This window comes from Haliotis rufescens, unplaced genomic scaffold, assembly GCF_023055435.1.
Source record: "Haliotis rufescens isolate VD_foot unplaced genomic scaffold, xgHalRufe1.0.p SCAF_12, whole genome shotgun sequence".
NCBI lineage: Eukaryota > Metazoa > Mollusca > Gastropoda > Lepetellida > Haliotidae > Haliotis > Haliotis rufescens.
In genome coordinates this window covers 26,398,819-26,413,557 of record NW_025963802.1, presented here as the reverse complement: position 1 = coordinate 26,413,557, position 14,739 = coordinate 26,398,819, and the positions used below count along the sequence as shown (strand labels likewise).

General features: G+C 41.9%; 1 protein-coding gene across 13 annotated transcripts in view; it reads left to right on the top strand.

Annotated features, from left to right (window-relative positions):
- LOC124115927 (myoferlin-like) overlaps positions 1-14,739 on the top strand; it is a 216,219-nt gene that overhangs the window by 105,906 nt on the left and 95,574 nt on the right. For all 13 annotated transcript variants that reach the window (XM_048393448.1, XM_048393447.1, XM_048393446.1 and 10 more), the window contains 6 exons: positions 1,271-1,465; positions 1,595-1,645; positions 2,197-2,343; positions 4,945-4,988; positions 9,549-9,631; positions 9,872-9,975. In XM_048393448.1, the coding sequence (XP_048249405.1) occupies positions 1,271-1,465; positions 1,595-1,645; positions 2,197-2,343; positions 4,945-4,988; positions 9,549-9,631; positions 9,872-9,975 (624 nt within the window). The remainder of the gene's footprint in view (positions 1-1,270; positions 1,466-1,594; positions 1,646-2,196; positions 2,344-4,944; positions 4,989-9,548; positions 9,632-9,871; positions 9,976-14,739) is intronic.

Genomic DNA, 14,739 nt, shown 5'->3' with positions numbered 1-14,739 from the left:
TACAATTACTTTGGCTGGAAAAATATGAAATGTACTCTTTATACAAATATACTATACAAAATATCTGATCACATGTATTTCCTTGTCAAATCAAGAAATACTACACTGTAAAGTTAAAATTCAATTGTTAAAACCATTAAAATAAAGACTAAAGCATTTACATAAATTCGATCAAGAAACACTGTGACAGCAGAACACCACACTTTATGAAAATGGACACATTGAGCAAGATCTCGCTGGGCGATCACAAAGGGAAACCACTCTCAACTAGTGTATGAACTAAGATTAGACCCTGAGTTATCAATACGGTCACGGCCATTACTATAGCCTTCTGATACCTTCCGTTTTTATCCTTCCCAAAATTATTATAAAAGGTATGTTGTTTCACACTTCTTCAGCATGGACTTGGATAGAAATATTTTGTAAGTTATAGGCTCTATCGTTATGTGGATCACTTTCACGATAAAGGACATTTCTGATGTTAAATCTTTGATGCGTTCTCGTGTTTTTGAAGTGTCAATTTAAATCACACAGTTTAACAAAATGGAATGTCAATGTTTGGACGTAAAGTAGACTATATGTTACTTAGGGCTACGATAGTTTAAAAAATAGGCTACGATAGCCTTCGATGTCTTCACCAAAACTTTACGATAATTTTAGGGCTGCGATCGTTTCTAGGCCCAGAGCTACACAGAAACCATCATGGCCCAGATGATGTCAGTACCTCAAATGAAATATCTACTATCTATAAAGATACTATACTTTTTATGTGCCCTTTTTTGTTAAGAGATGTAGATACAGACACAACATAAATATAGTAAAAGATTCATCTTTTGTTTACAAGTTCATCCTTTCACTTGTTACCATACTTTCTTTACTTGATCATGTTTGTCTACTGCGTCCCTTCCATGGGAACCTTCTTAACTATTTAATAGTAATTATTTCACAGATAGTTTTGTTGAAGATCTTTCTTTACGCTACATATCAATGAAGCAGAACATCATACTTCATGTCTCTTGTGATAACATTGTCTGACCCTCAGAAGGCCTTCAAGTTCTGGTACTGCAACTTGTCCAAGTACGATTTCAAGCTGCAGTTTTGGCGTCTTCCATTGCTATATATGAGATGTCTGTCACACAAGGACCAAAATGTGCCACTGACCTTCAACTACAGTGCATATTACAGGGAACAAATGTTTGTTTAGACATGAAATCATGATAGTGGTAATGGGTTATTTGTGCAGCATTAACATGTATGATGCTTGTTGCAGATCCGCATCAAGGTGATTGAGGCCCGTCAGCTACAAGGTGCCAACATCCAGCCTGTCTCCCGTGTCACAACCTTCAACCAGACCAAACAGACACGTGTCAAGAAGTCAACCAACAGTCCTTTTTGGAATGAGTCCTTCTTTTTCAACTTCCATGCATCTCCAGCAGAGTTATTTGATGAACTCATAGAATTTCAGGTCAGGAAATTTCTCTCAAATTCTTTGGCCCCTGTTTTTGAAAATGTATTCAACTCAAGTGATTTTCCTATACATCTGCTACATACATGCAAGTTGCACTAAAATTTTGACTCCTTTTGTCTGTTGCAGGTATTCAACTCCAGGAAACTACGATCAGATGCTCTCATTGGATCTTTTAAGGTTTGTACTCTTCGAGAGATATTTTGGTGTATGTGATGATGTTCTTACATGGGTTCGAACAACTACTAAACTGATATTGATATTATCTGACACACTGCTTCTATGCAACATTTCAATATCATACAGCTGACTAAATAAAAAAGTTGGTTTAAGAATCTACACCAGATAGTTGCTAAAATTTTAATTGAGAAGTAGATCATCAATACTATCTTGACATTAGTTAGTATATCCAGTGGCCCGAACAACAAATTTCCCCTGATTGGCTGAGTCTTCAGTATAGCTTGTGGTCTAAGAACAAATTTCCCCTTATTTCCAAATTTGAGATACAGATAACAATATTTGCATATGCATGAACATGTTGTATGCTGAGTATGGAAAGAAACTGAAGCATTGTATTTGACAACATGGTGTTGTTAGTGTATCGGCGCACCAGGCCAACAGCTGAGCTACATGCAGAGTCAATGGCTGAAGGTTAATGTCAGTATAGATATATGTTGATGTTGATGTACTTCCCCACTAGTCAGTACTATCGGTGTGTCTTGTGGTTGCAGTGCGACATTGGACTGGTGTATGACGCCCCACAACATGCATTCATCAACAAGTGGCTGCTGCTCAGTGACCCCGAGGACTCCATGGCAGGGGCCAAGGGCTATCTCAAGATGTGTGCTGTGGTGCTTGGGCCTGGGGATGAGGCACCGGTAAGGGCATGCTGAGTGGGGCTGCATCACTTTCCACTAGGTGCTGACATGAGGCCACACAGAAGCAGCTATCAGGAGTATTGTAGTAACATATTATAAAAATAGCTAGATTCTTTGTTAGTTGTTACCTCTTTTGGGGGGCAATATTGATTCTAAAGGAGAATAGTTAGATGTTTACAATTTAAATTTCATTATATTTGAGATGTAACCTAAGTCCATCTTTCCCTGGTAAGGTATGGTGAAGTGTTTTTATTTGGCAAAGCAAATCTATGTCAACACAGGCTGATCAACTGAGCATACCTTATACATATATTATACATACATTATACATATATTATACATACATTATACATTATAAGCCTTTACCTTCATAGGAAAGCTGACATTAAAGTCATCTGTGTTGAAGTGCAAAATTTGCTTTTAGAGTTATTGATTATCTATGTCATCAAAAACACAAGGTTCTTTTACCGTTAATATCTTCTCCCTAGCTACTGGGTGTATCAAGACAAGGTGTGGGGGCATCCCCGACCAAACAGGTGCTCTATTGTTAGATGGTTAATAGGGATTGTAGATGTAAAAAATGTGACAAAGAGAATGGGTTCAAGATCTCTAAAATAAAAAAATAAATAAAAATACAACATGCATAGGTGATCATACAAATACTCTCCTTTTAATGTTTTGTATGTTTCAATGCAACCATGTTGATAAACAAAGTTTTGACCATTATCCCTCCTTTCATATACCGTATTCGACGTAATAAGCGCCCAGGGCGCACTCAAAATTAGTAATAGGGGGCTCTTATTAGAATATTACTTTGGTGAAAAAAACAGAGTTGAAAGATAAATTTTGTGGTTTATACAGCCTGAAATGTTTATATATGACAGATATATTTTTCCAGAATATAATCGCCCATAATTAAGTGTGCATGTAGCACACGAGTGCGTATTATACGCAAAATAAATAAATCTTATGTACATTGATCAATCGGAAAGGGTGCTAAATGAGATTGTTCACTAGCCAATATAAAAGCAAATATCGCCGTGGGCGCTTATTAGATCGAATACGGTATGTTTAAATAGCCTTTTTACACATCACTGTAAACTGAGTAGTGTATTGGTGTCACTTCTTTTATTGTTTACAACCACAGTAGGTGCTCTTGTACTGCAGATAAAGCTTCCTTTCATGCAAGTATTATCTGACCAGGCACTCTAACAGTGTGTGGTGTTCAATAAATCAGTTCCATGATTACACATAATTATCTCAATACAAAGGTAACGAGTAGATATAGATAGTAGGCATGATATCTGAATAAATATAATTTATGATTGATGTCCACATTTCTCACCATAAAGAAATATTACCAATATAAATAATAAAATATGTAACAATCCATATACACAATTTTATCATATAATGGGTAGGTTTCTCGGCAGGATAAAGCCAACGGATAAAAACGATATCCGTTGGGGTCATATGCGGATAGAGATGCAAATATCAAAGGTCAAGTAGGGACTACTTTCACTGTTTATAAACAAACATGGCGTCGTTATGACAGGACAGAGCGACTGTCAACGTCTGACCATGGCCGTGACGTCTCATAGACAAGGGTTTGAGTAGCTTCCCTTTGACAAAGGGCAGTTACTCTAGCGGACAGACCGATGGATTGCCACGAAAGGCAATTAAAAACAATTGTTGTTTTGCGTATATGGTGCTTCGCCACTGTAAAAGAAACAAATTTCAGTTGGAACTATATTGGCTACTGTCACTGTCCGACTGACACATCACTTACCCTGTGACGTAATAAATATTAATGCCCGCGTTCCAGGAAAACTGTTGGTAATGTTTGTGAGAGAGGGAAAGTGATTTTGAAGCACAGAATTAAAGAATGACATTATATGATAAAGAGGTTATCACGCTTGTGTGTTTGGGGATGGTAAATATCCTGTATTAGGAATAAACACTATGTATTTAGCTCGCCAAGGCTCGCTAAATACAATGTTTATTCCTAATGCAGGATATTTACCATCCCCAAACACACTCGCGTGATAACCTCTGTATATTCCCCACTTACCACTGTGTGGCAATGAGCTCAACACTAGGTGCACAGTCAAGTTCAAGGGTAAGGTCACATGACATCATTCTATAATAAGTTGAACTAAGGCCTTGACAAGACTAATAATGGCCATAGAAAATAAGTTACATTCGTTCTTATTCCATACCACATTCATACAGTTATAGGCTTAGGAAATGTTTGAATTATAATTTGGTTTAGTTAAGTTTATACCAGTATAACCATATTTAACTAAATAACATACTGTATTGATGCTATACGATACAGTTTAAATTTAAATGAATTAAAATTTCATTTCAATTTAAAAGCTGAATGAAACATCTAAAATATCAAACGAATATATACAAATACTTAAAACTTGACTTGGCTGCATAGTGTTATGAAACAGATAAAAGACTGGTATATCTTGCTTTCTAAGTATAAGGAATAAGGACAGACCAAACCCACAGCTTAATATTTGTATCTTAAATTGAAGTTGCATCAAATCATTTCCATGAGATTTATGATGTTCTGGTGTGTGCTTTGTTTAGAGTATGAAATCAACATCAGCAGATGAGGATGAGGACATTGAGAGGTAGGTATTTGTATTTCTTTGTCCTTGCCAATCCCGGTCTCCTGAATGCCTGTGTGTGAATGTAGATCTATTAACACCTGTTAAAATGAGTTGTAATATCACCTGACTGAAAGTCAAGTGAGATTATGTCATGGACTGTTTGTCCAGTGTCTATGGAAAACATAGTCTCCTCATTAACCACTGAACCAAAGTTGAAATTTCACATACTTGTTCCCACAAATGATCCACAGCAGCCATATTGCAAAACCTATTAGGGCCATTATTCTGTCATTTTGGTACAAAATATCATTACAGTTGTACATGTGTAGTAAGTAGTCTGGGTCAACATATATGTTGCATATATTGAAATATTTTAAACTTTGACCTTTGACCATGCTCCTAAATTCTTTCGAAATGCATTCCCTTTCACTAAAACATCCTCTCCTCTGAAACCACTGGACCAATGAATCTTCACATAATTATTCTCTGATGTCACCTGAATTTGTTCAAGAAGTTTGATCCCAATTCAAATATGGCCTTGTGCACAGGTGGCCCAGGATTATGTTTCTAGGTTTGTCAGCACCATACCAGTGCTTGTAGGTTTCACCAAAGTGGTGAACATCTAAGTCTTGCATCTCTTGGGGCTTTCCTCCCACATCAAGCTGACACACTGTGATATAGCTGAAATACTGTTCATAGCTTCCTAAAACCCAACTCACTCACTCACTCAATATGGCCACCACAGCAAAAAAAACCCTGGGATATGTTTGAGCAAAATGTGATGTTAATTTTGGGACTCAATCGTACATTCTGTCTTTGCAATATTTAAAAATTTGACCTGGTTATTGTCATGCTCTTGTATTAACTCAAAAATTCATATTGGCTCTGTAAACATCTTTTCTGCAAAGGAGGAGCTGAGCTTTGGCATGTCTTTTTCTCCTTATGACAACATCATATTTTGTTTCAAGCATTAGATTTAAGTGTTACTTTTTAGTTCTCAGTATTTATGTAGAAATAATTTGGTGTTATTAAATAATATGTTGAAGGATGTGTAGTGTTGTTAAATAATATGTTGAAGGATGTGTTGTGTTATTATGTCTCCCCCAGAATGGAGGGAGACATATTGTTTTTGGCACGGTTCCCGTCGGCGTCGGTGTTGGCGTCGGCGTTGGCGTCGGCGTCGGCGTTCCCACCGTTTCCGGACCATAACTCAGAAACCGTTTAATATTTTTTCGCGAAACTTTGTATACACATTAACCCAGCACTGAAGTGGTGCCTTTTGCTATTTAGAGATTTTTGACATTTTTATTTTTTCTCGTTTCCATGGAGATAACTTGAACATAGACTCTGAATGGGGGTAAGCTTTGTTTCCGGACCATAACTCAAAAACTGTTCAATATTATTTCATGAAGTTGTAACATATTAACCAAGTCCTGAAGTGGTGCCCATTAGTTGTTTGAAATTTCTAGGAGTTCTATTTTTGTCACTGTTATTTAGTAATGGAGGGTGGGAATGAAGAGATGGGGTTTAACGTGAAGTAAACGAATGAATGGGGGTTAGGGGAGTGGGGGGAGACATATGTTTTTACGAGTAAAAACACTTTCTAGTTAAATATGTTGAAGAATGTGTAGTGTTGTTAAATAATATGTTGAAGGATGTGTAGTGTTATTAAATAATATGTTGAAGGATGTGTAGTGTTATTAAATATGTTGAAGGATGTGTAGTGTTGTTAATAATGTTGAAGGATGTGTAGTGTTATTATCCCCCGCCACGAAGTGGAAGGGGGATATAGGAATGGGTGACGTCCGTCCGTCCTTCCGTCACATTTCGTTTCCGGAGCAGATCTTGAAAACCGTACCATATTTCTTCACCAAACTTGGCACATAGATAGATCTAGTGGTGAACTGGTGCCTTTTGATAGTTTTGGATTTTAAAAAAAGGTTATTTTTCGAGTTTCCATGGCAACAACTTTGATTTAGACTGAAAATGGCGGTAGTCCTCGTTTCCGGAGCAGATCTTGAAAACCGTACCATATTTCTTCACCAAACTTGGCACATAGATAGATCTAGTGGTGAACTGGTGCCTTTGGATAGTTTGGGAATTTAAAAAAAGTTAATTTTCAAGTTTCCATGGCAACAACTTTGATTTAGACTGAAAATGGCGGTAGTCTTCGTTTCTAGTGGTGAACTGGTGCCTTTTGATAGTTAAGGAATTTTTAAAAAAAATTTGGAGCTAATGCACTGCACACCCCCGACATGTCATACTGGCGGGGAATGTGAGTATTTCATGCTTGTTAAATAATATGTTGAAGAATGTGAAGTGTTGTTAAATAATATGTTGAAGAATGTGTAGTGTTATTGAGTGATATTTTGAAGGATTGCAGTTTTATTAAATAATATGTTGGAGAATGGGTAGTATCTTGAAAACCATGCCTTTTGATAGTTTGGGAGTTTTTACAAATGTTTCCTTAGCAAGAGCATAACTCGGAAACTGTTTACATATTCTACTAAAACATCTACACAGGGTTGTCTGAGAACCGTTACCATAATAACCTAATTAAGATGTATACCACTTGACAAAGGGACTTTGACAAGGAATATGGTGAATTATTGTGAAAACACAATTTACAAGTGGCACCCGAACCAGCCTACTTCCTCACAGTGGGTATCGGTAACATGAACAGGGGCACCTGAACCAGCCTACTTCCTCACAGTGGGTACTGGTAACATGAACAGGGGCACCTGAACCAGCCTACTTCCTCACAGTGGGTACCGGTAACATGAACAGGGGCACCCGAGCCAGCCTACTTCCTCGCATTGGGTATCGGTAACATGAACAGGGGCACCTGAACCAGCCTACTTCCTCACAGTGGGTATCGGTAACATGAACAGGGGCACCTGAACCAGCCTACTTCCTCACAGTGGGTATCGGTAACATGAACAGGGGCACCTGAACCAGCCTACTTCCTTGCAGTTGGTACCGGTAACATGAACAGGGGCACCTGAACCAGCCTACTTCCTCGCATTGGGTATCGGTAACATGAACAGGGGCACCTGAACCAGCCTACTTCCTCGCATTGGGTATCGGTAACATGAACAGGGGCCCCTGAACCAGCCTACTTCCTCACAGTGGGTACTGGTAACATGAACAGGGGCACCTGAACCAGCCTACTTCCTCACAGTGGGTACCGGTAACATGAACAGGGGCACCCGAGCCAGCCTACTTCCTCGCATTGGGTATCGGTAACATGAACAGGGGCACCTGAACCAGCCTACTTCCTCACAGTGGGTATCGGTAACATGAACAGGGGCACCTGAACCAGCCTACTTCCTCACAGTGGGTATCGGTAACATGAACAGGGGCACCTGAACCAGCCTACTTCCTTGCAGTGGGTACCGGTAACATGAACAGGGGCACCTGAACCAGCCTACTTCCTCGCATTGGGTATCGGTAACATGAACAGGGGCACCTGAACCAGCCTACTTCCTCGCAGTGGGTATCGGTAACATGAACAGGGGCACCTGAACCAGCCTACTTCCTCACAGTGGGTATCGGTAACATGAACAGGGGCACCTGAACCAGCCTACTTCCTCACAGTGGGTATCGGTAACATGAACAGGGGCACCTGAACCAGCCTACTTCCTCGCAGTGGGTACCGGTAACATGAACAGGGGCACCTGAACCAGCCTACTTCCTCGCATTGGGTATCGGTAACATGAACAGGGGCACCTGAACCAGCCTACTTCCTCGCATTGGGTATCGGTAACATGAACAGGGGCACCTGAACCAGCCTACTTCCTCACAGTGGGTATCGGTAACATGAACAGGGGCACCTGAACCAGCCTACTTCCTCACAGTGGGTATCGGTAACATGAACAGGGGCACCTGAACCAGCCTACTTCCTCGCATTGGGTATCGGTAACATGAACAGGGGCACCTGAACCAGCCTACTTCCTCACAGTGGGTATCGGTAACATGAACAGGGGCACCTGAACCAGCCTACTTCCTCGCATTGGGTATCGGTAACATGAACAGGGGCACCTGAACCAGCCTACTTCCTCACAGTGGGTACCGGTAACATGAACAGGGGCACCCGAGCCAGCCTACTTCCTCGCAGTGGGTATCGGTAACATGAACAGGGGCACCTGAACCAGCCTACTTCCTCACATTGGGTATCGGTAACATGAACAGGGGCACCTGAACCAGCCTACTTCCTCGCAGTGCGTATCGGTAACATGAACAGGGGCACCTGAACCAGCCTATTTCCTATTTCCATTACTAAAAGGTCCAGTGAACATAGTTCACAGGAGTTAATGCATTGCACACAACCGGACATATCATATTGGCGGGGGATGTGAGTATTTCATGCTTGTTGAGTGATATTTTGAAGGATTGCAGTTTTATTAAATAATATGTTGGAGAATGAGTAGTATTATTGAGTAATATTTTGAAGGATGTGTAGTATTATTGAGTAATATTTTGAAGGATGTGTAGTGTTATTGAGTGATATTTTGAAGGATTGCAGTTTTATTAAATAATATGTTGGAGAATGTGTAGTTTTATTAAATAATGTATCCCCAGCAACCTGTTGCGCCCAGCGGGTGTACAGCTACGCCCGGCCACCTTCTTGCTGCGTCTCTACCGTGCTGAGGACATACCCAGAAGTAAGCTGCTGATCACATATAGGATTCATAAACAGAACGTGACTTCTGATCAAACTGAGGAATATGAACAATTCAGTTACCAACACTTACAAGCAACATGATTTTAACACAGTATTTGTAAATCTATTGGTAAACTTACCAAATCATGTTCATGCCAATCTACGTTGATATGCACACAATGGCCCTGTGTTGGGTGTGCAAGGGAGTGGCGGGTAAGCAGTGTCTGTGTTTCTGTTACAGTGGACTCGGCCTTCATGGAGGGAGTGAAGAAAGTTTTCAACATCGGCGAGGAACAGAAGGAGCTGGTTGACCCCTACTTCGTCTTCTCCTTTGCAGGGAAGGAGGTCAGTGCTTGTCTGTATTGTACATAGACTCAAAGAGGGTAGCAGATGGGTTTATGATTGTTATTGGGTTGAAGATCGACCCATAGGGGTTCTGATTATATATATTTTGTTCCAGTTGAAATTAATCTTCTTTTTGAAATTTCAACTGAAATCTTGTCCAGTAATTCTCGTGTTCTTTACAATTGTGGTACATTTTCCATTAAAACATTTGAGATGTTCCTTTCTTTTCCACCCAAATACGAGACAACATTAAGCTACCCTGGTCTACCTGTACAAGAGGAATGTTGTGTACATATTTTGAAATTAAAAAATAACACAATTTTTAAACTTATCCTGCATTTCTTTTTAATGCATATACCGCGGTGCTTTGAAAGAAAGGCGAGGTTCTGAAAGGACCAGCTGAAGAAGACATTGTTCCAGCTAGTTGCTCCCACATGACCATGTACATGATGACGTCACACACCATCACACTACTGCTGTCAGTTAGACGGAACAGTCCTGTTGGAGTTCTCGAGCTCCAATCCATTGACATCCAACACTATTTGTATTTTTTGTGATTTATATCCTTCTTCTGGTTTGTGATTTCATGTCTTGATTACTATTTTTGCAATTGCATTAATATTTAATGCCTGATGGTGGCTTTTTGTCACAGTAAATATCAAACATATTTTATTCACTTTCCCTTGCGTAATCTTATCCTTTTAATCTGATCGAGGAGTGAACTCACTATGATTACAACTTCTGCTTCATTGCTGATTAATGTCATGTTGTACTCAGTGCCATGGTTACAAGTTGGGCTGTGACCCCCACCCCACCCTTAGTGTCTGGACTGTTCCGATATTTGAAAACAGATGCTAAGTGTAGCTTTTGTATACCCATCTCTCCCAAAGCCTTCTCCAAGTACCTGTGGGTTTCTTGGAAGCGCCGCTCACAGCTCACAGCTCCTGAGCAGCTACACGGTGCTGTTGGTGCTGGCGCCTCTGGGATTCAGCCTTCTGCCATTCCAGCAGACGCCTCGACAGCTCCTCCAGGCTACGTATGGGAATCCCACCTGGTTGCAGATGATGCAGCCTCTTACACACCCGCCAGCGCCTCTGGTTCACAAAGCTTCTGCTGCACTACCGGTGCTTTCTATGTCGCCTTGTTTGGGTACACCCTCTTCCTCTTGGGTTCCATCATCACATGGGTCATTGGGGGTGTTTCCTCCAAGCAATCTTTTAAGTCAGCTCGCTTCAAGCGCTGGTCCAGAAGCCGTTCACCTATCCGCCGCTCGCAGCACTACCACTCAGATTCATCCTTGGTAGAGGATTTTGAGATATTCTCTGAGTGGGACACCCATCCCAGCCTTACCCAGATGCCGGATTGGATAGCAGACCACCTGAATTAGGTTGCGCCTTCACCAAGTCCAAGTCTACCTCCATTTCGCCGGAACCAATGCTAAAGGATCTGGTCTCAGCATTGGATGAAGAATTTGTGATATTATCTTTATCGTTGGCGTTGAAGGTTCCTGGGTTTAGGAGGGACAATTTCCCAATCCATGCTTTGGATATGGTGGACTGGGCACACATCCGGGATGAGGATCTCCATTGTATGGCTGGGTTGTCTAAACCAACAACTATCCAGATACTAGACACCTGATTTGGCTTTCATGCAATGGTCTGAAGTATCCTAAGCCCTTGGCAGCGCCTGGCCCCATGGTGAGGGTTCCCCCCAATATCTCCCTGTCTAATCGACGTTGGCTGAATGATTCCACGAGAATGTGTTTCATGTGGTTTCATGTGGCTTCTGGTAGACATGATCTGCACCAAATTTGATAGTCATCACAAATTCATGATCGGTTAGCCATTTGACAGTATCGTCATATACTACCAGGTACCCACCTCGCGGGATCGACGTTCACAAGACAGGACCAGGCGTCACAAGTATCATGGAGATCAACTTGCTCCTACACCAGCCACGTCACACATTCTACACTGAACTCGGAAACACCACTTGTCTGTCTACCACACTGTTCACAGGGGATTGTCTGTGTGTGGAGCTTGAATCTCGTCTCGGCAAAATGCGGGATTCTAGGTTACTGCACAGGGTGATTTAAATGTCACATGTCAAGAACTTTCTGACTGTAAATATACCTAACCGGAATTAGGTCAACTGACCTTATGCTAACCATGAAGTGTATGTGTACAGGTTGGTTTGCATGCTTACTTGTACGTAATGCTGCATCCACTCAATCAGACTCCTGTCGCTGTACATGAATGTTAACTTCAGTAGACCTCTGATGCCAACATGAGTAATGAGGCAACACCCTTCATCGTCACCTCGATATGAGAATGGGAGCATCTTATACAATGCCCAGGGGATGGAAACGATCACCTTACAAAAGACGTCAAGACCCTTGCTTATCCGTTGCTCTACCACCTAACCTCAGGAGTCATCTCAACTGGTGGACGGTAGAGTCGAATGTCTTTGGAGGTGTCTCCTTAACAGAATTATTCCCGACATCCCACCTGTACATAGAAGCATTTCTACAAGGTTGGGGTGTGCATCCTGAGGTCCAGATGACCTGAGGGCTGTGGGCCGGTGCACGGCGCCTTGACACATCAAGAACCTCGGAGGCACTCATTGACATTATCACACTGGAAGGAGCGCCTCCAGTACACTCAACTCGCCTTTTCCACTGACAACTTCATGGTAGTTTGGAGCCTTGTCAATCAGGGGACGACACACTCTCACTCCCACCTTCATCAGTCGTTCCAGTTCTACAATCTGGTAAATTTGCTTTGGTCCAGCACATTCCCTGATGTTGGAACATTTTGGCAGATCCAGGTCTCGAAGGGAAGCTCCAGGTCTGGAAGGGAAGCTCCATCCTGAGGTGTTTCTTCTCCCATGTCAGCACCGAGCTCATCCCAACTTATCTCTCCCCGATCCCAGACCCGCAGACACATTTAGCATCCCTTGGAAAGGACTAAGAGCTTATGCTATTCTGCCACTAGTACTTCTTCACAAGGTGATGCAGAAGATCAGGGGGAAGGTGGTTCACAGACCTCAGAAGTCTTGCAGGAAGCTATCCACTAACTCTACCAGGGTGGTCCAACCTACTCATCCATCCGAACAGCAGGTTACCACACCTGAAGCCTAGCAGTTTTCATCTGCACACCTGGTTCATCTTAAGAGAGCTCAGCACGGGCAGCCAAGGCCATTGCTATGGTGCATAGACCGTCAACCGGAGACCTTTATGATGAAAAGTGGCAATCCCATGGAACCTTTTGTATAGGAAAGGATCAGGGCCCCATGACTGCTTGCCTCAATTCTTGGCTGAATTTTCCTTTATCTGTGTACCAAGCGACACCTGAAAGGCAGCACCATTACTATACTCTTCCGCAAAACGGATATTTTTTACCATAAAAGCAAAACTAGCAGACCAAAAGGTGCAAAATGACGAGGTTTAATGTGTTATAGTTTCAGTGACAAATCTCCCACCGGATCAAAATGATCACAACAAGGACATGCAAACCATTAGTCAGGAAACACGTACGATTCAGAAAAACGCACCCAGTGCATTAACAAAAGGGCCAAGCAACTGCACGCACTGCATGTGCAGCAGCACTATGAACGGTATCAAAATGCAGGGTTTTTGATTGCCTGGCATCTGGGTCAATCGAACAGTGACAGTTCAACAACATGCCAAGATTAACAGAAGTGCAAAGAAACAACGTCATAGGCCGCTGGCAGACAGGGGAATCCCGATCAGCTGTAGCCAGGGTTTTCAGTGTAGTGCAATGGAATCAGTTTCAACAACATGGCATACTCGTCTCTTCCATGGGAAGCTGCTATCAATTACAACGGGGGACATATGCGTTATTGATGGTAGCTGACCTTCACCTTGGACTTTTCCTATGTACCGATAACTGAGGTGACTGCAATCACCAAGTGTTCTCTCCACAAAATTTTGGCTCAATACATTGTACCGTTCCTCGTATAAATGTATTTTCCTACCTCACACAAATCTAACTTCGCATTTCCTTATTGGTGGCTCTTAGCTTGGTGTTGGCAGTTCCGGAAGATCCCGGAACTGCCATTACGCTCATTGCGCCTTGAAGATCAGAAGGCCAAGACCGGTCTTTCTCCATTCCACCTTTATCATCGATCGTGGGAGCCAAATACAAGGAAGAACTCTTATTTTGCCCTGTGTGTGCATTATGAGTTATATCCATCACAGACTTTGCGTGGGGCTCGGAATGCCTTTTCATTCCCGTATCCCTGACCTCCATAACCAAAGCCAACATCACACCACATTGTGGTTGCGAGTTATCACCCTTCAGGCTTATGGAATCACCAACTTGGATCCGCTGAGAGCTGATAACCCTCATGAGATTCGATCGGTTCGCTCTGCACAGTAGTTGCTCTCTTTGAGCCATCATGGAAGGATGATTTTTGTGGTCAGACACTGTCTTCGCAAGCCACTACCTGATGGGAGATGTCAAAGGCGTACAAAGTCTTGGCCCTCTGGTTGCAAATCAGTTTCTAGCACACACTAATTTCTCTTGCTGCTTTTTACCGGGACGTTCTCATACGCTCTTACCATCTGTGGACAGGATTGGATGAAGTTGTTGCAGATCTGCACAAGTGATGCGCTCAAGGACTGCCATAAACTACTGGAGGGTTTATGTCACTGAGGACTGCATCTGAAGGTATGCTCTCCACCGTACCGTCCGATAAAGATGCATCAAGGAGTAATGCAGGATAAGTTAAAAAATCTTGTAA